The sequence below is a fragment of the Erythrolamprus reginae genome, chromosome Z, assembly GCF_031021105.1.
Source record: "Erythrolamprus reginae isolate rEryReg1 chromosome Z, rEryReg1.hap1, whole genome shotgun sequence".
Classification (NCBI taxonomy): domain Eukaryota; kingdom Metazoa; phylum Chordata; class Lepidosauria; order Squamata; family Dipsadidae; genus Erythrolamprus; species Erythrolamprus reginae.
In genome coordinates, this window is record NC_091963.1 from 76,070,882 (window position 1) to 76,096,957 (window position 26,076).

General features: G+C 41.0%; 1 protein-coding gene across 2 annotated transcripts in view; it reads right to left on the minus strand.

The window, feature by feature from the left end:
* The window catches only part of ACAD11 (acyl-CoA dehydrogenase family member 11), a 150,798-nt gene that overhangs the window by 99,993 nt on the left and 24,729 nt on the right, over positions 1–26,076 (minus strand). For both annotated transcript variants that reach the window (XM_070726354.1, XM_070726353.1), the window contains exons 2-3: positions 1,330–1,429; positions 616–741 (exon numbers count right to left, since the gene is read on the minus strand). In XM_070726354.1, the coding sequence (XP_070582455.1) occupies positions 616–741; positions 1,330–1,429 (226 nt within the window). The remainder of the gene's footprint in view (positions 1–615; positions 742–1,329; positions 1,430–26,076) is intronic.

Below are 26,076 nucleotides of genomic sequence, written 5' to 3' on the forward strand. Positions count from 1 at the left end.
TCCCTTAGGACAACTAAGATAAAAACATTGTAAATATTGAAACCATTAAAACATCTATTAAAAACAATTAAGAAATACACCATTCATTTCTGGCTGGATGTTACAAGGATATAATGATGAGATCAACGGCCCCAGGCCTGCTAAAAGAGCCAGGTCTTCACTGCTTTGTGGAAGGCCAATAGGATAGGGGTAGTCCGGTTTTCAGGGGGGTAATGAATTCCAGAGGGTCAGGGCAGCGACAGAGAAGGCCAGTCGACATAGATTAGTCAACTGAACATGAAGGAGCCTGATTCTGTGGCATCTTGCCAGTTGTTGGGAGCAATGTAGTAGCTACATAGATAGCTACTCAAAGATAACTTGGCCCTAAGCCATATAGGGCTTTAAATGTAATAACTAACACCTTGAAATGCGTCCGGAGACTAACCGGAAGTCAGTGCAACTCTCGGAGGATTGGTGTAATGTGGATGTAAAAATTATATCCTTAGCCACACAAAATTTACCTGTGTTTATTTAGAGGACATCACTTCCTCTGATGCTATAGTAACTGCAGGGATCTTTGCATTCTGGTCTAATAGTGAATAGTCAAGTTAATGTGGCTGCAAAGAAGACACTAACCTGAACATGTTGCATCATATAAAATTGTGTTCCGATCACTGAAGCATCACTGCAGTATAAAAGAGGTTCAGGAACTGGAAACCCAGCTGTAAACAAAGCTTTCTGAATCCAATATTCTCTGTCAATCTGAATAGGATATTGTGGGACATGCAAAAATATGGACAGTAAGAACATGAACAGAATATGATCCATAGAAAGTCTATTCATTGAATTCAAATTGGTACAATTGAAGAATTTAATAAAATACTCAATTCTTGTATATTTCAGCATATTGATAGTGTAGCATTTCATAACAATTTATATAAATATAATGGAGCTTATAACCATTTTAACTCTATTTTTATATCATAAAAATAATAGCAAATAGGCTTCCTTCTTAGTAGAATATGAGCATCAAGAGAGTACAGGAATAATTTCCCTATATGGGGTGTTTGGGGGACCCCAAATGCTTTTTCAGCTTCATTGATTTTCAGTAAATAAATCAAAATTGATCCTAGAATTTATGATTTTTAATTTAGAATGAAAATCATGCTGGAGGAAGGGGACATGGAGAGAAACAGCTTTCAGCTGGAGTTTAAAAAATGTAGTTTTACAATAGTTTTATTCACTACTAAATCATATGGTTTGCCAAACTGCCAGATGTTTGGCAAACTGCCAAAGGATTCCCAAGACAAATACAAAGAACAATAATACTTATCTATAATAATTTAGTACCTTGTGAGCTTGAGGTAAGAGAGGGCCATGAGGCTTCTTTCTAAGCACATAGGTTTTAAGTCCTTTCTTCAAGTAAAAGGTGGGGTTTGATTGTCCAGAACTACATGAACACAGTAAGGTGTAACAGATAATAGTAATTATTACTTACATCGATAACTCTTAAATAAAACTTTTCTAAGCCTCGAATAAATTATTACCTCAACAAAAAAGACCTCAATTTCTATTGATTTACAGAAAAGTCTCAGCAGCAGCACTCTCTCAACTCACAATTGCAAATTTTTCCATTATCCCTAGGACAGTGATGGTGAATCTATTTTGGTTCACGTGCCAAAAGGGGAGGGGGAGGCCCTTGCATGCGTGACATGCCCACATCCCTTCCCTCCCTCTGCGCATGCACAACCCCCTCCCCGCACTGCCCATCACGCATGCGCACAGGCCTTTTGAACCGTGGTAAGGTCTCGTAACGGGGAGGGCCATGAGACACATGCCCTACCTGGCACTTGCAGCTTCATTGTGTTCCTTGGTCTTGAGTCCAGGGCAGCCCGTTCTAAAACAAAAGTCTCATGAGTTCAATCAAGTTTGATTGAACTCATGACTTTTTTAAAATAAAAAAGTCGTGTTCCAACCTGTCACCCCATAAAACTGTGTCCCACTAAAAGATAGGCACCTTACTGCAGTTTAACAGCTCCGTATATCTTCCTGTGTCTGTCGGCTGCTCTCTTTAGGGAAGAAAATCTTGCAAACTCTTCTCGCTGTGAGAAGTGCCCTCGCGAGAAGAGTTGCTGTAGTTTGCAAGCTTTTTTCCCCTAAAGATAACAACTGACAGACACATAGAGCTGTTAAACTCCAGTTATACACCTGTTCTCCCTGCTGAGGGCATAAGAAATGGAGATAACTCCTGCCGCACATTCCCCCTGAGGCAGAAGGGTCACAAGAGCTTTGACAAGAGCTGGCGCAGCCGCTTACCAGTCGCCCAGAGCAAGCAGTTTGGATGAGTCGCCTAAGCTGGTATGTGTGTGTAAGAATCTTTTGGCAGGATCTGGCCAGCCAAGGTGAATGGGACCAGTGCTGGCAGAGTTGCCCACTGCTGCTGTCTTTAAGCAGGATGAGACATCAGGGAGTTTGGGAGCAGCCGGGAGCAGAGAAGGCTCGCCTACCTGCCTCATAAGGAAGGCGAAAGTCTGTGCTCGCAGTACATGTTTTTGTCTGGTCCTGGTCTTGTTGTTTGAGGCATAGGCTCAGTCCTGATTGGTTGACGGAAGGAGGTCAACCCACTGACTATGGACTCCACCTACAGGCTGGAGAATGCCATGGCTGGATACCTCCCCTGCGGTCGTCCCCCCCAGCAGCAGCAGCAGCAGCAGCAGCAACAGCAGCAGCAGCAGCAGCAACAGCAGCAGCAGCAGCAGCAACAGCAGCAGCAGCAGCAACAGCAGCAACAGCAGCAACAGCAGCAACAGCAACAGTAGCAGCAGAGCTGGCGCCTGAATATATCATGCTTCTTCTCCCCCACCATTTCTCTTCCTTAGAATGGGAGGGGGTGGAGAAGAAGCGTGCTGAGCTGTCATGGGGCTGTTCAATCTGAAGTGGGAGAATGAAGCTTGGAGAACCCGAGGAAAAGATGCAACCTCCTCCCCCCAAAAAGCTTCCCATCAGGTTAAAGTAGAGCCTCGGGATACCCTCAGATGGAATCTCCATCCTGCCCCTCAGCTGTGGGAAGTTTTGGGGAGAGGGTTGCATCTTTTTCCCCAGCTACTCCAAGCTTCGTTCTCCCACTTCAATTGAGCAGCCCCATGACAGCTCGGCACGCTTCTTCTCCCCCCCCCCATTCTGAGGAAGAGAAATGGGGGGGAGGAAGCGTGATATGCCCAGGCGCCAGCCCTGCCGCCGCCACTGCTGCTTGGTGGGAGAAGCCGGGGAGCGCACGGGAGGCATCCAGGCATGGCATTCTATCTTGCTTTCTCAGTCCAGTCCTCTTTCCCAATGCAAAGGCAGATGGATGGAGAAAAAGGGAGAAGGGAGGGAGGGCAGCCGATGCCTCAAACAACAAGAGATGTGTCCTCCCACACCCTTAGCAGAACCAGACAACAACATGTCCTACCCAGCCGCGCACTCCCCATGCCGGCAAGCGCAGACTTTTTCCTGAGGCAGGCAAGCAAACCTTCTCTGCTCCCGACTGCCCCCAAACTCTCTGATGTCTCATCCTGCTTAAAGGCAGCAGTAGTGGGCAACTCTGCCAGCACCAGTCCTGTTTACCTTGGCTGTCTGGATCCTGCCAAAGGATTCTTACTCCCCACATACACAGCAGCTTAGGCGACTCTTCCAGACCACACACACACAGCAGCTTGGGCGACTGGCAAGCGGCTGCGCCAGCTCTCATCAAAGCTCTTGCGACCCTTCTGCCTCAGGGGGAACGTGCGGCAGGAGCTATCTCCATTTCCTACCCCCTCAGCAGGGAGAACAGGCGTCTTACTGGAGTTTAACAGTTCTATGTGTCTGTCAGCTATTATATTTAAGGGGAAAAAGCTTGCAAACTACAGCAACTCTTCTCATGAGGGCACTTCTCTGAGAAGAGTTTGCAAACTTTTCTTCTCAGAGAGCAAAATGGCCTTTCTGAAGGCCGAAAATCAGCTGGCAGTGCACGCATGGGCGCTGAAACTGACATAGGGCAATGCCTCGTGTACCCTGCAATATGGCTCTGCGTGCCACCTTATGCTTAAGTCTCATTTTATTTCATTTGAACTATTTTCCAAATGAAAACCTCCACCTCCCAGGCATTATAGATAATGGTGGGGGAACAAGGGAAGAGTAGAGTTTCCTCTGTTGGCACCACAGAGAAAAAATAGTTTCAAAACAAAGCTCCCACATTGTGTAAGTTGTTTATTGTATCAATGTGATGAAAGGAAAAAGTATTATTTCCATTGGATTAAAAAGAGATCAAAATTTCTGATTACATTAAATATGCCTTTCACATTTTCTTTCACCATCAGCTTCCTTTCTCTCCTCTCCACGTTTCTCCCTGTATCAAGCAATAACTTTGTTTATATATAATATCAATTTCTTAGGACTATGCTTCATATTAATGTAGATTGGGATCCATTAAATCTAATGACATAATTAATATGTTAGTCATTGCAATCATTATTGTTTTTACTTTGCAAACTAACAAAAATATTTCAGAAGTCTCCTGTTATGATACATTAAATCCAGACTGACTAAATTGTGTATAGTGGTTCTTTCTGTTTGCCACATCAGTCTCTTCGATTTGGCAGCTTCCAGATGGTCATCCTAGTCAGAAATGTCAAGCCTTGTATTTCCTCATCCATAATTTGACTGTGCCATGTTAGGAAATAATATTTCACATGATTCAGAAATTCTAGGTTATCTACTTCCCATGAGAACTACCACACATAACCAATAGCTTTCATTACTGTAGGTTTTTCATTGATACCACTGCATTTTTCCTTTTAGTGTTCCACCTGCAAATTCGATGAGAAGAGTCAGAGAAACTACCCTATACTAGACTAGAATAGAGTAGAATTTAATTCTTTATTGGCCAAATATGATTGAATACACAGCAAATTTGTCTTTGGTGTATATGCTATCAGTGTACATAAAGAATAAAAAGACACAACACTTAGTGATGGTCAAGGTTACTAATAAGCTATCAAGTCATATTAGGAAACAAATAAAACAATATAATTGAAAGATACAAGCAACAAACTTATAGTAATAAGTGGGAAGAGAGAGATGCTAGTAAAAAAAAGAGTAATAATAGTAATAGTTTTAATAATTTGTTTGATTAAATTATTTGACAGTTGTGGGAATTAACTATTAAGCAGAATGATGGCATTCGGGGAAAACTGTCCTTGTACCTACAATATTTTTCAGTGTATAAGACACACCTTTTTACCGCAAAAAAGTGTGTCAAAAACTGGGTGCGTCTTATACATCGAATGTTGCATGGGGAGGAGTTGGGTGGTGGTCAGCAGTGGCGGCGGTGGCCTTCCTTGGCTGAAGGCCGGCAATTCAGCCCTGGGGATGGGCAGGGTGCCAGCATTCAGAGCAGAGGGCGCCAGCTGCGGAATTCCTGGAGCTTCTCTCCACATGGGAGACTGGCAAGAATTGGTCAAAGAGCCCTCCCAGCTGGCTGAAAAGCGGCTCGGGTGAGCAGCTGTGGCAGGGGCTGGGCAGGGGTCGCCTCTCCCTGGCTGAGGCAGCTTCAGGGATGCCTTTCGAGGGTGCAGCGATCAGCGGAAGGCGCTCTGAGCGAAACTGCCTCAGCTGGGGAGAGGTGGCACTTGCCTGGCCCCTGCCACAGCCGCTCGCCCAAGCCACTTTTCGGCAGCCTGGGAGGGCTCCTTGGCCAATTCCTGCCGGTCTCCCATGTGGAGGGAAGCTCCGGGAATTCTACAGCTGGCGTCCCGGGCAAGTGAGGGGGAGCACACAGCGACAGCTGCGGAGAAGCTGGCTAAAGGATTCACACACCCCTCCATATCTCACAAGGCATACAAAGCTTCAGGTAGAATTACCTCAAAAGCTCAAACACCCTGCCCAGCTTCAAGCTCCAGCACCCAGGGTGTGGAGGTTCTGAGGAGAGATTGTTTTTTGGGCTCTCCAAACCCCACAGTATCGTCCCTTTTGAGGAATGAGAGACGCAACAGCAATGGAGTCTGCTACTTCAGTGCCGCGCTCACTAATTTTCCCCAAAGTTGACGAGCCTGCTGGCTTTTTAAATGCGCCCACCCCTTGTGGCAAGGAGAGGCAGCCCGGTCAATCCAAGGGAGGGGTTTTCTAGAGATCTCTGAAATTCTTAAGACTATCCTGAGATATCTGTTTTTCTTGCCTTTGCTTTCTCTTGTCTTTGGGGCATTTTCCAAACTGTTGGGGGCTTTGAAAAGGCCCGCTTTTCAAAGTCTATCCCCATTGTTTTTGCATTATTTAACATTGAGAGATCAGGGGACTTCTGGTTGTGACGTTGCGTTGGTGCCGAGCGATTCCCGGTTCTCCAGGTTTCTTTTGGCTTTTCAAAATTGACAATTGCCTCATCGGGCGACTGCGGACCCGTAGAGCCCAAGGTTTTTGAGAGGGAACTCCAGCGCACCCAGGGGTGGTTGGCGAACCCCCTGGGAAGCAGGGAACCCCTCCCGATCGTCGACTAAACAGATCGGCCTTTCAACTGATCCGGAAACGCGACATTTCTGTTTTATTTTTGGAAGCCGCTGAAACGACAGAGCACATTTTGGGACTGCATTCTGAAGGATTGTGGAAGGTTTTTGGACTTTGTGATTTACGAGGTAATCCCCTTGCGAGAATTGTTTGTCCCTCTTTTTTCAAGATCTTAGATGTTTAGGAGGCGGCGACTTCGATTTGAATACTTTTGACAGGAATATGGTGGAGATGACTTTGCAGTAATTAGCCGGTACGGACTCAAATCTCACAATCTTTGTCAGACTCCAGTACTGCTTTCTATTCGCCTTTCTGGATTGTGTGTGTGTGGATCGCAAGGGAGAAAGACTTTGAAACGTGTCGGAAAGTAAGAGAAGGTTCAGTCCCAAAAACTTTTGTTGCTTTTGAAATAACATCTCAAATATTTTGGAAGGAATAAGCAGTCTACATTGATAAAACAACTGGAACACCCCGTACTCTTTCCCTATTTTTTACTTCCCTTTCTTTTTGTGTGCTTTTGCGTTTATTTGTCATTGTCTATTTACCGTTGGAACTTCCGATCATTTTGATTTCTCTCCACTGATATTTTGGATTTTCTTTTTCTTTTCTTTTTTTTTACTATTTCTCCTACCTTGGAACCCTTGGAATACTTATATTTTTGGAACCTACGATTATTATTACCCCTTATCATCTATACCCGTTGGATTTATATGGATTAATTTGGAGTACTTTTAACTACACCGATTTGGAGCATTTATACTTCAGACATTTCATTCAATATTTCATACAACAACTGAAAAACTATTGGAAACTACTGGGGAATATTTGACATTTGTACAACATCCTCTGAACTGTGTTATGAACTAACTCCGTATATTCAAATGGATTATTAGGACACCTGGCTCTAACACATACTTTGATTTATTGAACATTCATCAAGATTATTTTTTACTTTTCACTTTCTGAAATATCCCTCTTTGAAATTCCTATTGACTTATAGACTCGCTGATATTTATATACGCATAAGATTTTTCCTAACTTTCTCCTAACTTAAATTGTGTTATAGCCTTTGTATTCTTGATATATATTGATACATTTTTTATACTTATATTTTTATACCTTACTGCTTAACTAACTTAATTTAGATATTATTATAGACATTATTAACTTATTAACTTAGATACTATTAACTTAGATATTATTAACTTAGATACTATTATCATTGGTCTGAACTGATAGAAATTAAGTAATTTGATATATAGATATATAGATAAACTTTACAGATATTACATATAGTTTTAAAATTACAACACTGATTTAAAAGATTGAATATTATTGATTATTAATTTCTACGACTCAATGAATTGATGATAAATTGATTTAATAGATTGTTTAAGAACCTCATTTAATAGACTGTGTAAACTATAACACCCATTAAGAACTTTGAACTTTGACTATTATTAGCCATTATCTAAAGAATTGTTGCTGAATTGTCGATATCATTATCTCCATTTTTTATTTATTATTATTATTTTTTGTATACTAACATCACTATAGTATACTATTATATCCTATATTTTCACTTCTCTTCATTAGATTCATTATACTGTACTTATATTCCACCTATCCTTTCTCTTCTCTGTTTATTACATTTACTACTCAATTGTTATTAACTTCATAAATTTTCTTATTACAATTCATAACAATTAACACTACCCAAACTTTAGTCCACTTCGGACCATTTCTGAAATAACACCAAGATGGCCACTTCAAATCAATCTACTTTAATAAAATCGTGGAAGAAGAACACAAACCAACCAACAACGCCCATTTCACAACATCCCATAGAGACGCCCGCACCTGACAAAACATCGACCACATAATCTTCCCAACCAACCCCAACAATTACACTGAATTCACTTTTTGAAATGATGATCAAAATGCAAGAATCGATAGATCGGAATTTCAAAATTTTAACAGGGAGAGTGGGAACGATGAAGGAAGATATTAAAAAAATTCAAGACCATGAGGGCCACCTGGACGATCGTATGGGGAAACTAGACTACCGGATGGAAGGCGTCCAGGGAATTATTTCACAAAACTCCCAAATAATAATGAATATGGAAAAAAATACGGAAATAATGGACACTCGATTACAATTCTCGGAAGTGAAGCCAAATACATCAACAAAACCCTGGAAGAATCGATAATAAAACTTGATCTAGAAAAATCAGCTTTCTTTCTCTGCTTCCAAAAGGTCACTGAGTCCGAAAATCAAGATCTCCCTCAAACAATGGCCAAGATATTAGCAAATATCACCGGTAAGTCCCCTCAAGAGATGATATATCAAATGGACGAAATATACAGAATATCTACTTCCTATGCAAGGCGCCATAGGTTATCCAGAGAAATACACGTCAGATTCCTTAAAAGAACTGTGAGAGATGAAGTATACAACATGTCAAAAGAAAATTTAACATCATATAAAGGTAGAAATATTGTTGTTCTGTGCCAAATCCCCAAACGGGTCAGAGAAAAAAGGAAACCATACCAGATGTTAGCCAACAAACTAAACAAAAACAACATTCAGTTTAGATGGCTCATCCCAGAAGGTATTATGGTCTCTCTGATTGACAAAAAATATAAAATTACTTCACCAGACGAAGCCAAGGAATTCTATGATCATATTCTTAAAACACCCGATCAGACATTGCCAAAAGAAATTGACAATAGAGAGACTCTCCAAACAGAAGAGCTAAGCTCTGACGATAATATACTCGACAAAAATAAAGAAACAAAGAAACCGGATGATGAACAGTTTGAACAAACACCAGTTACACGAGCAAAGACTGAAGCTCAAAAAGAAAAACCAAAAGAACTCATACTCCAACATTAGACAAAACCAAATTACATTATTTACTACCAATATAAATGGTTTAAATTCATGCAAAAAGAGAATAAATTTTTTTCATAAGTTGTCGGAATCTAACTATGACATAATATCTTTACAAGAAACCCATATTTCCAAAGACGAGATCAATTTATTATATTTTCCAAATTTTGAACTTTTTAGTACATCAGCTCCCGTCAAAAAAAGAGGTGTGGTCCTATACATTAAAAAGACTCATTTTCCTAAACTAACATACACGGATCAAAATGGCCAACTACTGATAGTTCAATTAAAAGTAGGATACAAATATATATATATATTATAGGAATATATACTCCCTCTACCAATCAATCTGCTTTTTTCAGCAAGCTACATAAAAAAATATTAGAACTGAACCTAACAAATTTTTTAATAATTGGAGACTCCAATGCTATAGCCGATAGAATCAAAGACTATAAAGGTACTACCAAACACAATTTGCGTAAAATTTTACCAGCTACATTTAACCAAATAACTTATGAATTTGCCTTAAAAGATATATGGAGATATTACCATCCAGATACTAGACAATATACTTTTTTCTCCCCTCCGCATAAATCTTGTTCTCGAATTGACATGGCTTGGTCTAACCTCAAAATTATAAATGAAATCACAGACATAGAAATATTAAATGCAACTTGGGCTGATCATAACCCTTTGCTTCTCACATTTAAAAACTCTAATAATGAAACTTTTCAAAGATGGTCCATGTACCAAACAATTATTAAACAACAGCAATTCCTAGATAAAATACAACATGAATTACCTTTTTAAAAAAAAAAAAAATTTAAATGCTGACGTATCTCGTCAAATGGTATGGGATACCTTTAAAGCCTACATTCATGGTATCTACATCTGTTACACTGCAAATAAAATGCAAGAAAAAATATTTACTCCAAACAATCTGCTAGAATTCTCTTCAACAATGACATTACAGACAAAATAGCTATAAAGAAAGGTGTACATCAGGGATGCCAGATAGCCCCTGTCATTTTTATTCTAGCAATAGAAACATTACTCAATAAAATAAGAAATAACGATTTAATTCATGGAATCACCATTAAAAAAGAACAATACAAACTTCAGGCCTTTGCGGATGATGTGCTATTTATAGTACAAGATCCGATACAAACTGCCCCGATTCTAATGAATGAAATACACACTTTTGGGGAAAAATCTGGTCTAAAAATTAATAAGAAAAAAACCCAGATTTTAACCAATAAAATGACTCTAAAACAAATTACAACTCTCAAAAATTTGATCAACATAAAAACAGTTTAAAAAGTTAATTATCTAGGTATATGGATGACATCAAACTACAGTGTCATAAAAAAAGATAATTACGACCAACTACTTAAAGATACTCAGAAAGATTTGTTGAGATGGTCCAAACTGAAACTATCCCTGATGGGCAAAATATTCGCCATCTAATCTAATATTTTACAAAGATTTTTATATCTTTTTCAAGTCGCTCCAACTATTTTAAATAAATCTTTTTTTGAATCATTGCACAAGGAAATAAGGAAATTCATATGGGCAAAGAGAAAGGCTAGAATAAAATTACAAAATCTCCAGGATCATAGAATTAGAGGAGGTTTCGGACTACCCAACTTTCACCTGTATTACCAAGCAATGATTTTAATGATGTTAAAAGATTGGGTGACCCTTAAAAATAGAAGGCTATTAACAATTGAAGGTTTCGACCTTCATGTCGGATGGCACTCATTTTTAATAATGGAACCCTATAAAATACCCAAATACTTTAAACATCATTACCTAAGAAAAACACTAATAACAACTTGGCACTGTATAAAGAAGAACCATTATACAGTGGTCCCCCGAGTTTCGCGATCTCGAGCATTGCGAAACGCTATATCGCGATTTTTCAACCCGGAAGTAAAAACACCATCTGCGCATGCGCGCCCTTTTTTCTATGGCCACGCATGCGTAGATGGCGCCGGGCAGATCAGCTGCTGGGCGGCTTCCCTGGGTCTTTCCCCTCTTGCTGGTGGGAGGGCGAGCGGCGGGCATCAGCGAGGAGTTTGCGTGGGCGGCGGGGAAACCCCAGCGCCGCTTCCCAGCTGAGTCCTGAAGCCAAACACGGAAGTTCGCTTCAGGACTCAGCTGGGAAGTGGCGCGAGCGAACGGCGTGGGTGGGCGAAGGGCGGGCGCGCGGGCAGGCAGGCGGCGGACAAGCGGCGGGCGGACAAGCGGCGGGCGCGGCAGCAGCGAGGAGTTTGCGTGGGCGGCGGGGAAACCCCAGCGCCGCTTCCCAGCTGAGTCCTGAAGCCAAACGCGGAAGTTCGCTTCAGGACTCAGCTGGGAAGCGGCGCGAGCGAACGGTGTGGGCGGGCGAAGGGCGCGCGGGCAGGCAGGCGGCGGACAAGCGGCGGGCGGACAAGCGGCGGGCGCGGCAGCAGCGAGGAGTTTGCGTGGGCGGCGGGGAAACCCCAATCTTCGGCTCCTCGCTGCTGCGGCGGAAGTAAAAACACCATCTGCGCATGCGCAGATGGTGTTTTTACTTCCGCAGCGCTACTTCGCGAAAAACCGATCATCGCGAGGGGTCCTGGAACGGAACCCTCGCGATAATCGGGGGACCACTGTAATTCAATACCAAAATGGTTATCACCAAATGAATTAATAACCCCCCCTGGGCATGTTTAATTTATATATGGTATGCTTGTGTGTATGTCTGTTAGTATATGGGGTCTTTCTTAAATCTTTATTTTAAATTGTCAGATTATTTATGATTTGTTTCCATGTGTTGTGAGCCGCCCCGAGTCTTCGGAGAGGGGCGGCATACAAATCTAAGTAATAAAATAAATAAATAAATAAACATATCAACAATTATTAGATAAAAATAACGTCCTTTTATCTAAGCAACAATTACAGGACATAGGGATAAATTTAGACTGGTTTACATATTTACAAATTAATTCAAAATATAATGAACACAAACAACAATATGGATTTCAAAGAAACAATCCAATAGATACAATTTTTTTCGGCCCAACATCTAAAATGATTTCAAAACTATATAATTACCTATTAGCATATGATAACTGTGAAGAACAAGTCAAAGGATGCATGATCGCTTGGGCCCAAAATTTCGGCTACACGATCAATTTAGTAATTAAATTAAAGTTGTTCTACCGATGGCATTTTCCTCCAGCAAGATTATCAAAAACCTGTTTCCAAATTTCCCTGCCAACTGCTGGAAATGCAAATTAAAACCAGGAACTTATTACCACACATGGTGGACCTGCAGTTACGCCCAAAAATTTTGGAAAATTATTAAAAACTTGATAGACCAAGTCATCTCAATTAACTTACTTCTTAAACCTGAAACCTACTTGTTGGGTATATTTAGGCAGAAACTTACTCAACCAGAAAAATACCTTATTCTATAGATTCTAACAGCTGCAAGAATATCATACGCACAGTACTGGAAACAAGAAAAAAACCCTCCAATATTAACAATCATTTCCAAGATTATGGAATGTGCGGAGATGTCTAAAATTACAATGGAGATTCACAACAAAAAAGACTCTGATTACTATAATATATGGGATAATTAGTACAAATGGACCACCACAAAAAAATACCTAACTTTTATTTTATAAACTAATACATTTCTCTCACCTTTCAATGTTTTGAATTCAAAATTTCATTAATTAATAAAACAATTCCAATACCAATACTTAAAAAAAATATAAAAAATAAATATTTGATCAGAAACTGATTCCGACAACATTACTCTTTTTACCTGATTTTTAAAACTTAATTAAACAATGATTTTCACCATAATTTCACAATTTAATTATTCATTTTACTTTATAGTAACTAAGCTATACCCTTTTTCCTTTTCAATATTTACTACCTAGATATAAATATATTTTCTTTTTCTTTTTTCTCTTTCTTTTTCATTATTGATATATTACTTATACACCCAATAATATATCAATATACCTTGTCGTATCTCCTGATAACTTCTGCTACTCAGGCAGATTTTCCCCTTCACCCTCCCTTATTTATTCAACCTCTTTATTACTTATACTTATCTTTTCCTAAATATTTTATACAACCTTAATGTTACCTTTCTACTTACTTTTCTACAAAGACTCCTTTTACTATCCTTATTATCATTTATTATTCTTATAGGTTCTAATTAACATGACAAGATAGATAAATGGATTATTGATAGTAATAAGATACAAATATGAACGATCAAAACAGTGATTTTTTGTCACAATGTAAGATATACACTTTGAAATGTAATACCATGTAATAAATACCCTTAACCTTTTTATTTTATGTACCCCCCTCCCCCCCATTTACCCTTTGTTATTTAATAAACTTTATTTTAAAAAAAACATTGAGATCAGAATGTGATTTGGGGTTATACTGGGGATTCTTTGGATTAACAAATCCAAACAGCCACCTCTGAGGTAGGGGTTGTCAAATGGGAGATGGAATGCAGAAGAAACTTATTTATTAACTCTCAAGAAACAGTAGAACAGTAGCAAGTCAGAATAAGTAAAATGGATGAACGCCTCAGAACTCTGACATCTCTAATTTATACTAGCTGTCAACAGCAACAGCCAATCTGGTTGAAGGAAGCTGCCTCTTCCTAAACCAACCAATACGGGGCGCTTTAGCTGTTGCCAAGGACATAACATCCCTCCCTAACTGGCATGCACAGACATAGTCTTTCTGTAAAGCTGGAGGCTTGCACAGCAGTGACGATTTTCGAGGGCCTGGCTCTTCCATGGCTGCTGCCGACAGACTGACGCTGCCAATAGCTGTCTTTGTGCTAGGTGCTTCTTCTATTCCCGGGGACTGACCGGCCAACTCAGAAGGCTCCAGACTGTGCGTACGTCTTATGCAAGTGGTAACGTTCGATGGGGCGTTCCCATTACACATGTTGGAGATATAACAGGGGGAGAAACTAGTGGCAGCTATGGGGTGAATATTAACATGGGCACGGTTCCCTCTCATTCGGATGGGTGGCCCCCTTGGCGATAGGCACGGAGCTGGTCAATGTGCCTTCACCAGCTCCTTCCGTCTTCTACTTGGACCCTATAAGAGATAGGGCCCGTTATATTACTAACCATGCCCTGTACCTACCGTGGGCCCTCCCCGAAATTTTCCACAAAAACCCAGTTCACTATGTTAAATTTCCTACCTCGTGGTATTTCCATGCTTGAAACTGTGGTGCAAACCTGTGGTGTAATCTATCTAATATAATCCTCAATTTACGCCCCATGAGCAACTTAGCCGGCCTATGGTTGGTAAGGGGGCATGGAGTAGCATGTTGCAGGAGTAAGTACCTATTAATTCTAGCTTGCCAATTACCTTTCAGTTGGCCCAAAACGTCCTTGGTGGACTGCACGGCTCTCTCTGCCTGGCCATTGCTGGCGGGGTGCCATGGAGCTGTTTTGGCATAACAGATGTCCATGCTGGCTAGGAACATTTGGAATTCATTAGCTATGAATTGGATGTCATGGAATGTAAAAGTCCGTTTGAACTTTTAAACCGCGGAGGCAATGGAATTTAGAGTTCCAAGCATGCTATTCAAAACAAAATTTCTTTTATTATGAAAGTAAAAACAAACATTTCCTGAGTAGACAAAAGGAAACAAAACTTACATCATGGAGTATTAAAGCAGAGAGAAGAGAACAAAGAACAACGAAGCAAGGAGGTGGAAATGACAAGGCAGGATATTACATAAAATATAAGAGGAGATTTATGACAAGGCACACATGTTAACTTTTTAATTACTAAATATCTCTGAGGCTGGCAATATTCAGCGTGACACCCCTTCTTTGGCGGTCATCAGGGACATTGGTTCACATAAGGCACATTTTCTTGGAGAGGTATTCGTGTTGGTCAGCTGGCAGTGGTTTATTCAGCACGTCAGCAATCTGTTCAGTTGTGGGCACATAATGTAGTTTCATGAATCCTTGTTTCACATATTCTCTTGCATTCTTATATCTTATGTCTATGTGCCATGAACGAGCTCCAACATATTCAGTTTCAGATATGAACGTAACTGAAATATTTTCCTCAATAATAACAATTGGTTTCATGGGATCACCCCAAATACTATCAACGAGAGCAGAAACACAGGTTAAAGCATTACAACAGTCAGAAACACAAGCATATTCTGACTCAGTGGAAGAACAAGAAATAAAGTTTTGCTTTCTAACATTCCAATAAATTGGACAACCATTCAAAAACATTATATAACCAGAGGTACTTTTTCGTGTTTCTTTATCACCTGCCCAATCAGAATCTGCATAGCAAATCAACTCAGGATACTTGTTGTGTTCTGGTTCTAAGAACAACTTCATGTTTTTCGTGTGTTTCATGTATCTCAGCAGTCTCTTTATGCACGTCCAGTGAAATGTAGTTGCTTTGCCAACGTACCTTGACAAAAGATTCACACTCAGTGAAATGTCGGGTCTTATCCAACTGCTAATGTATAACAGTGACCCAATTACTGACCGATAAAGCGTTTGGTCTTCAAATTGAGGACAATCTTGCTGTGCCAACCTGTAAAAATCAGTTTGCATAGGAGAACGACATGGATGTGCGTTAGACATGTTACAATTGTGCAAAAGTTGATCAACCTTGTTCTCTTGAGAAAGGCAAAACCCCTTCTCAGTTTTTTCAATCTGAACTCCTAGATAATCATGAATATGCCCTAAGCTTTTCAAAGTAAAATGTCTTTCTAAACCTTTTGCAAAAATTTCACTCATACGTTTGTTAGGACCAATGTAAACAATATCATCAACATAAACAAGTATAATTTCATAAACATTACCTTGCCCTTTTGTAAACACGCATTTATCAGAGTCGGACTTAATAAAGCCCATTGAATTTAGCTTGTCAATGAGACATCTATGCCACATTAAACCAGATTGTTTCAATCCATACAGACTTTTTTGTAGGTACCAGACATCTCCTTCTTGATCCTAGAACCCGGGTGCGCCCTCCACGTAGATCTCTTCATCTAGATCAGCATTCAGTTAAGCAGTTTCGACATCAAACTGGAAAACTTCTAAATTCAAGGCAATGGCTCTGGTTAAAGCAATTTTGACACTTTCATTTTTAACTGTAGGTGCAAAAGTATCTGTGTAATCGTCTGGATAAACTTGAGAGTAACCTTGTGCTGCTAATCTTACTTTATATATTTTCTCACCATTTGGTTTTTGTTTAATTCTGTAGACCCATCATGTGCCAATAATCTTCTTGTTCGTTGGAGGTTCAACGTGTTTAAACACCTTAAGTTTCTTTAAACTGTCCAGTTCAGTTTCCATTGCATTATACCATTTTTCTTGTTCTGACTCAGGTAAATGTCTTCTTTGAGAAAAATTCTCAGGAGGAAGTGTAACATTGTTGCAAAGAACAGGAAAAGATTTTTGTAATACTTGCTGTTGATATCTCTTTGAAGGAATTTCTTTTGTGGTTCTCTTGGAACAACTTAGAACTGTGGTCCATTCATCATCTTGGTCATCTCCGTCTCCAACTGCATTGCTAGGAACATCATCTGCGACTGGTGAAGACTGTACATCATCTGGAACATCTGGAACAGCTACCTGAGGGTCAGGTTGCACTGTACCTTGAACATCATCTTTAGGAAAATAAACTGAAGTATCATTACTGTGTATTCTGGACCAATTTGTATCTTCCTCAAATTTAGCTGAATTGGAAATAACAGCTGTGTGATTAGAGTCAGCAAATTTGTAGTACTTAGAACTTTCATCAAAACCTATAAATCTCAGTCCTTTCTTTCTCTGGACCAGTGGAATTTTAACCATGGCATACGAGCCAAAAATGTGGAGGTTTTGAATATCAGGCTTCTTTCCATAAAGCATGTAAAAAGGAGTTTGTTTTAAAACACTGCTCCAGATACGGTTAACAATGTAGTTGGCATACCTTAGTGATTCACCCCAGTAGAGGTTGTTGAGATCAGCGTCCTCAAGAAGACAGCGAAACATAGTCTGTAAAACGCCTTGGCATCGTTCTACTATACCGTTATGAGCTGGCGAGTAAGGGACTGAAGCCTGGTGATGTATCCCATTCCATCTCATCCATCCTTGGAATTGCTGGGACATGAATTCTCCACCACGATCACTTTGAATTCTTCTGATGCGGACACCATGTTGATTGAAGACTTGTGCAGCAAAGTCTCTAAAGATCTGAAACGTTTCTGATTTTTGTTTCATTAGATACACAAAACCATATCTAGAATAATTATCAACGATTGTTAAGAAATACTTACAATTACCCCTAGTAAGCCGAAATGGACCGACAATGTCGGTATGAACCAAATCAAAAATGCGTGTAGACGAACATGTGGCATGCTTAGCAATAGGAGCAGCTTTGGATTTAGACTTGTTACAAACAAACCAATCTAAATAAATTTGGCAATTACTATCAACTTTAAAACCATTTACAAACTCAGGCATCTTGGATAAGACATCATATGAAGCATGGCCCAAACGACGGTGCCAACGGTGAATACACCTGGAATGAAAACATTTGTTTGTTAGTACAGGTTTAACATTTGCAACATTATGCGGAACCTCTTGGAGTTCATTGGCTTTATGAGCCTCTGTTTCTATAGTAGCAACAGATTTTCTCTCTGGACCTGTGCTTTCATGGTTTGGAACGTTTATACTTACATCAACTCGTGCTCAAGGTCTCGGCTTCAGGTAATAAACACCACCAATTGGAATAGCATGTGCGATAACAGTTCCATTTTTAATCATGTGAATTTTATTTTGCAGGAGCATAACTTTGTAGCCCAAGTCTTTGTTCAGGTAATACAGACTGAGTAAGTTGCTTGTAGCCTTTGGAATGTAAAGAACACATGGAATCATCTGGTCCAATTCTTTTATGTAAACACTTCCTTCTCCTTCAACTTTGCATAAGTGATTTGACACTGAATACAATTCTTTTATATCAGTCTTATGTAATTCTGTGAAAAGTTCTCTTTGGTAAGTGATGTGAAAAGCAGCTCCGCTATCTAAAGTCCATAGACGTCGGATGTCACATTCTGGATCTGATTGTGGAACGTTGTTCAGGACCAAGGAATTTATGGGAGGACGTGACTCTCCTCTTGAACCTCGTTGACCCAGTTTGTAGTTGCTGGAGCATCTGCGTCTGCCGCCTCTGGGACCTGTTCCTCAGGGCTGGGCAGGATATTGAGAGCGTTGAGAATCAGCAGATTGAGTGCATTGAAAAATCTGCTCTTCTGGATTGGTTGCCTCTTTGTTAGTAACTGTGACTCGTTGGAGCTCTAGAAGTAGCTGTTCTGGATTTAAGTCTGCCTTCCATAATGACTTCTTCTTCTGTTAAGATTTGGCAAAATCTGGATGTAGTGCGTTGAGCTAGGGGTATGCTATTGCATTTTGTAATAGCTTCTTTCCAGTCCTCATTTAGCGATGAGATGATTGCCGTGGTCATTTGTAGATGGTCAATATTGTATCCTCTTTCTGCCAATTCCTTTTGCATTGCTAAGAGTTTTGATAAATGTGGAGCAATTTTCTCTCCAGGCTTTAATTTTGTAGTAAAAAAAATCAGAGAACAGTAAACACGTGCCTTCAGCTGAAATTGGTCTATACAGTTCATCTAGGGCAGTGATCAAAGCATTTGCGGTAATATCATGTGAAAATCTAACTGACAATTCGGTATCCATTGACATAAGTATCAAAATAGTCACCCCCATATTTAAAGTTCTTTCTTCTTCAGTCCACTGTCTATTTGGTGGATTGAAAGCCATGTGATCGGCCCCTTCAGCAATTAGTATCAGTCTAATCTCATGCAACCAAGTTTTATAATTTCGTCCATTATTCTTTAATTTGGACTCACCTTGCAATGGTGTCAAGGCAGAAAATTGCCTTTGAATTGCAGCCGGTACTGGTACTGGTTGTGGCAGCTGGAGAAATGGAGCCAATGGTGGTTGTGCCGGCTGAACTGGAATCTGTGGCAATTGCGCAGGTTGAACTGGAATCTGTGGCAATTGTGCAGGTTGAACTGGAATCTGTGGTTATTGCGCAGGTTGAACTGGAATCTGTGGCAATTGCGCCGGTGAAATAGAAACTTGTGGCAGCTGTGCCTGTGAAAATTGCACCCCTTGGCTTCGTTGCGGTATTTGCTGCAAAAATGTTGGTTGAGGTACAAACCTTGCTTTGTCTGCAGTGTAGAATTGTTGTGCTGAAGCTCCTTGATTCATTTGATAATCTAAAAGGAAATCTTTCTGATACAGATTAACATTTTTCTGGTCATATAAATTTTCTAGTAATTTTAATTGCTTAAAACGGTCACTAGATAACACTGCAGGATCATTTTTCATCATTTGGCTTGAGAAAATAAAATTTGGGTGTTGAAAATAAATATTTGATTTTAATTGCTCAGTTTGGCCACCAGGTGGTGCTGCAGCATTTTCTTTGGATGGTGTGACATGTGTGACGTCAATATTTTCAGAACAGGGAATTTGCCCCCCCAAACTCCATTTTCTTAGATTCTAATAAATTATACATTTCCCCTTGACAGAACATCATTTGCATGGATCTTAGCTCATTTAACTTTTTTTCTTTTTCAGTTATTTGCCTACAGTAAAAATCTATTAAATCTATTTCACTCTTAGTAAGTTCAACTGAGTTTCTATTTGCATATAAATTAGTAAGATAATCTTGTGCAGTCTTTATATCTTGCTGTAAATTGGCTGCAAGAGATTTTGAGGTAAGTAAATCAATATTTGACGTTACAGATTGTAAGGGCAAAAATTGGCTTTCCTGTGAAGTTAATTCAGAGCTTTTTAAGGACATCTGTTTTTCATCAAGGGGTTTTTCCTTAGGTCTTGCTCCGAGGCCAGCGGAATGTTTAACTATGTCATATTGAGTGATTGATTCAGCCTGCAGCTTTGAAGTATAGCCAGAATATTGCTGTGTCTGACCAGGAGCACAGAATTGAGAAGCCTGTTCTGATAATTTTACATTTTCAGTAAGAATAGCTAATTTTTCTATGTCAATGGGGGAGATAGACTTACTGCGCATGTCTTCTGAGACCTCGGAGAGAGATGAAATTCTTTCAGCAGGAATTTCCCCCGTGGGGGGGGGCACAGCTTGTTCTGGCAATGATTCATCATCTCTTTCTTCTTGTATCCTCATTAGCTTAGAGATAGCATCTTTTACTTGTTGATTTGACATGCCTGATGCCAGAGTGTTTGAAAAATAAAACTTTCGTTTCTTAGCGGGCATATCAATCTAAATTAATTGGATCGAAACCATCCTCTGCTACCATGTCACGAAATGTAAAAGTCCGTTTGAACTTTTAAACCGCGGAGGCAATGGAATTTAGAGTTCCAAGCATGTTATTCAAAACAAGATTTCTTTTATTATGAAAGTAAAAATAAACATTGTCTGGGTAGACAAAAGGAAACAAAACTTACATCATGGAGTCTTAAAGCAAAGAGAAGAGAACAAAGAACAATGGAGCAAGGAGGCGGAAATGACAAGGCAGGATATTACATAAAATATAGGAGGAGATTTATGACAAGGCACACATGTTAACTCTTTAATTACTAAATGTCTCTGAGGCTGGCAATATTCAGCGTGACAATGGGGTCCATTATCACTGAATATAACATCCAGCAAGCCATGGGTAGCGAAGACCCTTTGCAAGACCCTTATTAAAGCTTCAGCAGTAGTAGAAGCCATCCATTCTATTTCCACCCAACCCGAGAAAGCATCCACTAGCACCAGGAAGTATTGCCCATGAAATGGGCCTGCAAAGTCCATATGCCTCTCACCCATTTGCCAGCACATGGTGCAGCACGGTTCCTTTTCTATACTGTGAAGAATCAGCAGCCAAAACGATGGGTATTGTTGATCATATTGCATTATTATTATTATTATTATTTATTAAATTTGTATGCCACCCCTCTTTGTAGACTCTAGCATTGAGTCTGGAGACAGCAAACCCTTCACAGCCTCAAAAGCCGCCTGGGCCTTGGTCCCCCAGTGCCACAGTTGGGTAGAATCTAGCAATCTGTGTAAAGGCTCTGCAATTGTGGCTTTGTGGGGTAAAAAAGAACTATAGAAATTAAGCAGACCCAGGAATGCCAGCAATTCTGTCTTATTAACAGGTGGGGGATCTGCTTTGATTGCAGATACAGTGGAACCCTGACATAAGAGCTGCTCTACTTAAGAGCAACTCGAGATAAGAGCTGGGAGGGGAGAGCTATTTTTGTTCTACTTACAAGCCCAAATTCGAGATACAAGCGCCAAGGAGCTGTCTCCTGAAGCCAAACGCTAACTTCCGCGTTCGGCTTCAGGAGACAGCTGCGAAGCGGCGCGCGTGTTTTAAAAGGTTGCAGCCGGCCTGGGGGGCTCGGGGGGGTGCTTGCAGCTTTCTTTCTTGCTCTTTTTCTTTCTCTTTTACCTTCCCTTCCTCTATTTCTTCTTTTCTTTCTCCTTCCCACCTTCTTCCCTCCCTCCCTCCCTTCACTCATTCCTCTCTTACTCTCCCCTTTCATAAGTTTCCTTGCTTCCTTCCTCTGTTCCTGTCCCTTCCCCCTTTCTTTCTTTCTTTCTTTCTTTCTTTCTTGCTCTTTTTCTTTCTCTCTTTTACCTTCCCTTCCTCTATTTCTTCTTTTCTTTCTCCTTCCCACCTTCTTCCCTCCCTCCCTCCCTTCACTCATTCCTCTCTTACGCTCCCCTTTCATAAGTTTCCTTGCTTCCTTCCTCTGTTCCTGTCCCTTCCCTCTTTCCTTCCTTCCTTCCCACCCTCCGTCCATTCATTCACCCATTCCTCTCTTGATCGCTTAAAGCCGGTCCCTGGTGCAAAAAGGGTTGGGGACCTCTGTCCTACAGGATTGGGTGGCAGAGAAGTTGAACATATGTAAATTTAAAAGTTTAAGAAAGTTTACAAGTTAAGTGAAAGAAACTTCATTATTCATTTATATGTACATGTACATTTCTTCATTAAAAACATGTCTTTCTGCATAATTTAGACTAACTTTGTGAGTTTTTTGAGGGCTGGAACCAATTAAAATTATTTACATTAATTCCTATGGGGAAAAGTCGTTCGAGATAAGAGCTGCTCGACTTAATAGCCCAGGTCCGGAACGAATTAAACTCGTATCTCGAGGTACCACTGTACCTTGGAAGGTGACAGGTGGATGCCCTGCGAATCCAGCACGTATCCCAAGAACTCCACTCTATCCACATATCCCAGGAACTCCACCCCATCCGGCAATTGCTCCTCTTTAGCTTGAGGCCTGCCTGGCAAAATTTCAGGAGAATACTTCTGAGATGCTGCAGCAGTTCTGAATTGGAAAAAGTCGAAATTAGGATGTCGTTGAAGTATGAGACAACACCAGGCAGGCCGGATAGCAAACGCTCCATGATGCACTGAAATATGCCAGGGGCCACGCTCACGCCAAATTGGAGATGGTGGCAGCGGAAAGCCCCTCTGTGTGTGACCAGCATTAAGGCCTCAGATGTGGCCCTGTCCACCGGAATCTATTGATATGCCTGAGCCATGTCCAATTTGGCATACACTGATCCCTGGCCTAAAGAATGCAGTAAATGGTGCACAACAGGCACCAGATAGGGGTGTGCTTATAAGGCCTTGTTTAAGGTGCATTTAAAGTCCCCACAAATCCTGACTGAGCCGTCCGGCTTGACTGGGGACACAATTGGCGTTTCCCAACATGAATGTTCAGTTGGTTTTAGAATCCTTTGGGCTAGGAGCTTATCCAGATCCACATTAACCTTAGATTTGAGAGCAAATTGTACCCTTCAAGGTTTCAATTGGATTGGTGCCAACACCCAGGTCTAGATTTAAGGAAATTGGTTTACCCTTGTAGCAACCCAACCCCTGTGAGAATACATTTGCAAACTCAGTATAAATACAATCAAAATCACAGGACGTGGCATGTACCCCTATTACCCTGAGCCCTAAGGTCACAAACCAGTCCAGGCCTAACATAGAGGGTAATGGCTTAACCACAACTACCAGTGGCAGTAACCCAGTAAAACGACCCTTTGACACCTTCAAGTCCACCTGCCCCACAATGGGTATTGTATTACCCTGATAGTTACACAGTTGTACCCGAGAAGGCTTCAACCTGGCTTTGGTAAAAGAAGGAAGAATACTAGTCAATGTGTGCCAAGACACCAGACTCTTGGAAGAGCTGGTGTCAACTTCCACGTGCAAGGGGACAGACTAAAATGTCAAGTTTCTTAAACCCACCAGTCTTGGCCACTAGGAACACCTCCTCCTCTACTGGCAGGACAAAGTAGCAGTTAGCCTGGCGGGTTGGAACAGAGGAAACTGGTCTTCTTCGTGGTGCAGAGGGAGGTCAGCAGGCGGAGGGAGGTCAGAATGACAGACACAAGCCAAATGGCCAAATTTGCTGCAGCTGCAGCAAATAGCATTTTTAAAACAGCAACCACTGTGTTGATGTGGATACCCACAGCTGAAACAGAGAGCTTGCTGATAGCGAGAGAAAGGGGCATTGGGGTTAGGCGGCAGTGGCAGTGGCTGTTGCCTAGCAGCAGGCAGTGGGCATGGAGCAGATCTCAGCATGGCAACTGTGATGTCTGGCACCTCCCACTGGTCTGATTCGCGAGCCTCATAGTGAACCGTGGTTGCAGCCTGAGGGGATGTTGCAGACGGCATAAAGTGATGGATCTCTGTGGAAGAATTAGAGGAAAGCTCAGAAGCCACCGCTTCTTCCACAGCGGCTTGCAAGGTCAAGTCCTGACGGACCAGTAAATGGTGCTGCAGCTGCAAGTACCACTCCACAAATGAACTGCTCTAACAAGGACTCCTATAATTGAGTGAACTCGCACTATTGAGCAGCTTCTCGGAGTGACACGACAGACACATTTATAGTCTGCCCTTCACCCTGTACATGCTGTCTGAACGTAAAATGAAGGGGCCGGTGCGTAGCGAGCCCTGAGTTTGTCCATCAGCTCAACCTATGGAACTTCATATACGATCCTAGGAGCCATAAGGGCGCACGCCATGCTAAACATCACAGAGCCGCAAGCATTTAAGAAACACATGCGGCACTGAGCCTCCGAGAGCTCATGTAACTCATCAGCTTGAAGATAAACTTCAAAGTGCTGGAGAAAGACTTCCCACATTTCCATCGCTTGGTTAAACAACTCCAAGTCAGAAGGGCTAGAATGCGAACAGGCCATAGCTTAATACTTGTGGATCGAGAACAGCCGGAAACAATCAGCGAATGGTCGGCAAGGCGTGTGGGTGACCTCTTCCTTGGTCGTCAGTGTCAAATAGGAGCCGGAATGCAGAAGGAACTTATTTATTAACTCTCATGAAACAGTAGAACAGTAGCAAGTCAGAATAAGTTGAACAATATGGTAGAACGCACGAACGCATTAGAACTTTGACAGCTTTATTTGTACTAGCTATCAACAGCAACAGCCAATCTGGTTGAAGGAAGCTCCCGCTTCCTAAACCAACCAATCCGGGGCGCTTTAGCCATTGCCAGGGACCTAACAAGGGTGTTGATAGGGATCATCCCTTCCTGCAAAACATAGCTTCCCCAATGTTGTTAAAATGCTGTTTTTTAAAAAAAAATCTGAAAATTAAATAGTTACAAAAATAAAATTATGGTTATATGTGTACAGTATAGATGCTTTGGACTACAGTTCTCATTAGCCAGTCTGTTGCAAGAGAAGCAATCCCCATCAGCCTCCTCTCCAAGGCTGAATAATGGAAACTTTCATCCAAAGTATCTCTAAAATTCAGAACTGAAGAATTTATTTACATTTACATTTAATATTTAGTTGGAAATGGAGAGAACAAAAGATACGTCTCATTTTATTTATAAAATTAGTAGGGACTTCTAATCTTTTGTTTTGTTTCTATTTAGGAACATAGCAGAGGAATCTGAAGACTTTTTTGATACATGCATTGGGCTTTCCAAGAAGTGTGTAGGCAGAATTATTTATTTATTTATTAGATTTGTATGCTGCCCCTCTCCGAGGACTTGGAGCGGCTCACAACAAGCAAAAACATCATGTACAAATCCAATATTAAAACAGTTTAAAAAACCCTTATTAAAAAACAATCATACAACCCAAGCAAACCATACATAAAACAAAACAGCTAAGGGTATATTAATTTCGCCATGCCTGGCGACATAGGTGAGTTTTCAGAAGTTTACGAAAGGCAAGGAGGGTGGGGGCAATCCTAATCTCTGTGGGGAGTTGATTCCAGAGGGCCGGGGCTGCCACAGAGAAGGCTCTTCCTCTGGGTCCCGCCAGCATTGTTTTGTCAACGGGAACCGAGGAAGGCCAAATCTATGGGACCTAATCAGTCACTGGGATTCGTGCAGCAGCAGGCGATCCCGGAGGTATTCTGGTCCGATGCCATGTAGGGCTTTATAGGTCATAACCAACACTTTGAATTGTGACCAGAAACTGATCGGCAGCCAATGTAGGCTGCAGAGTGCTGACGAAACATGGACATATCTGGGAAAGCCCATGATTGCTCTCGCAGCCACATTCTGCAAGATCTGAAGTTTCCGAACACTTTTCAAAGGTAGCCCTATGTAGAGAGCATTGCAGTAGTCGATCCTCGAGGTGATGAGGGCATGAGTG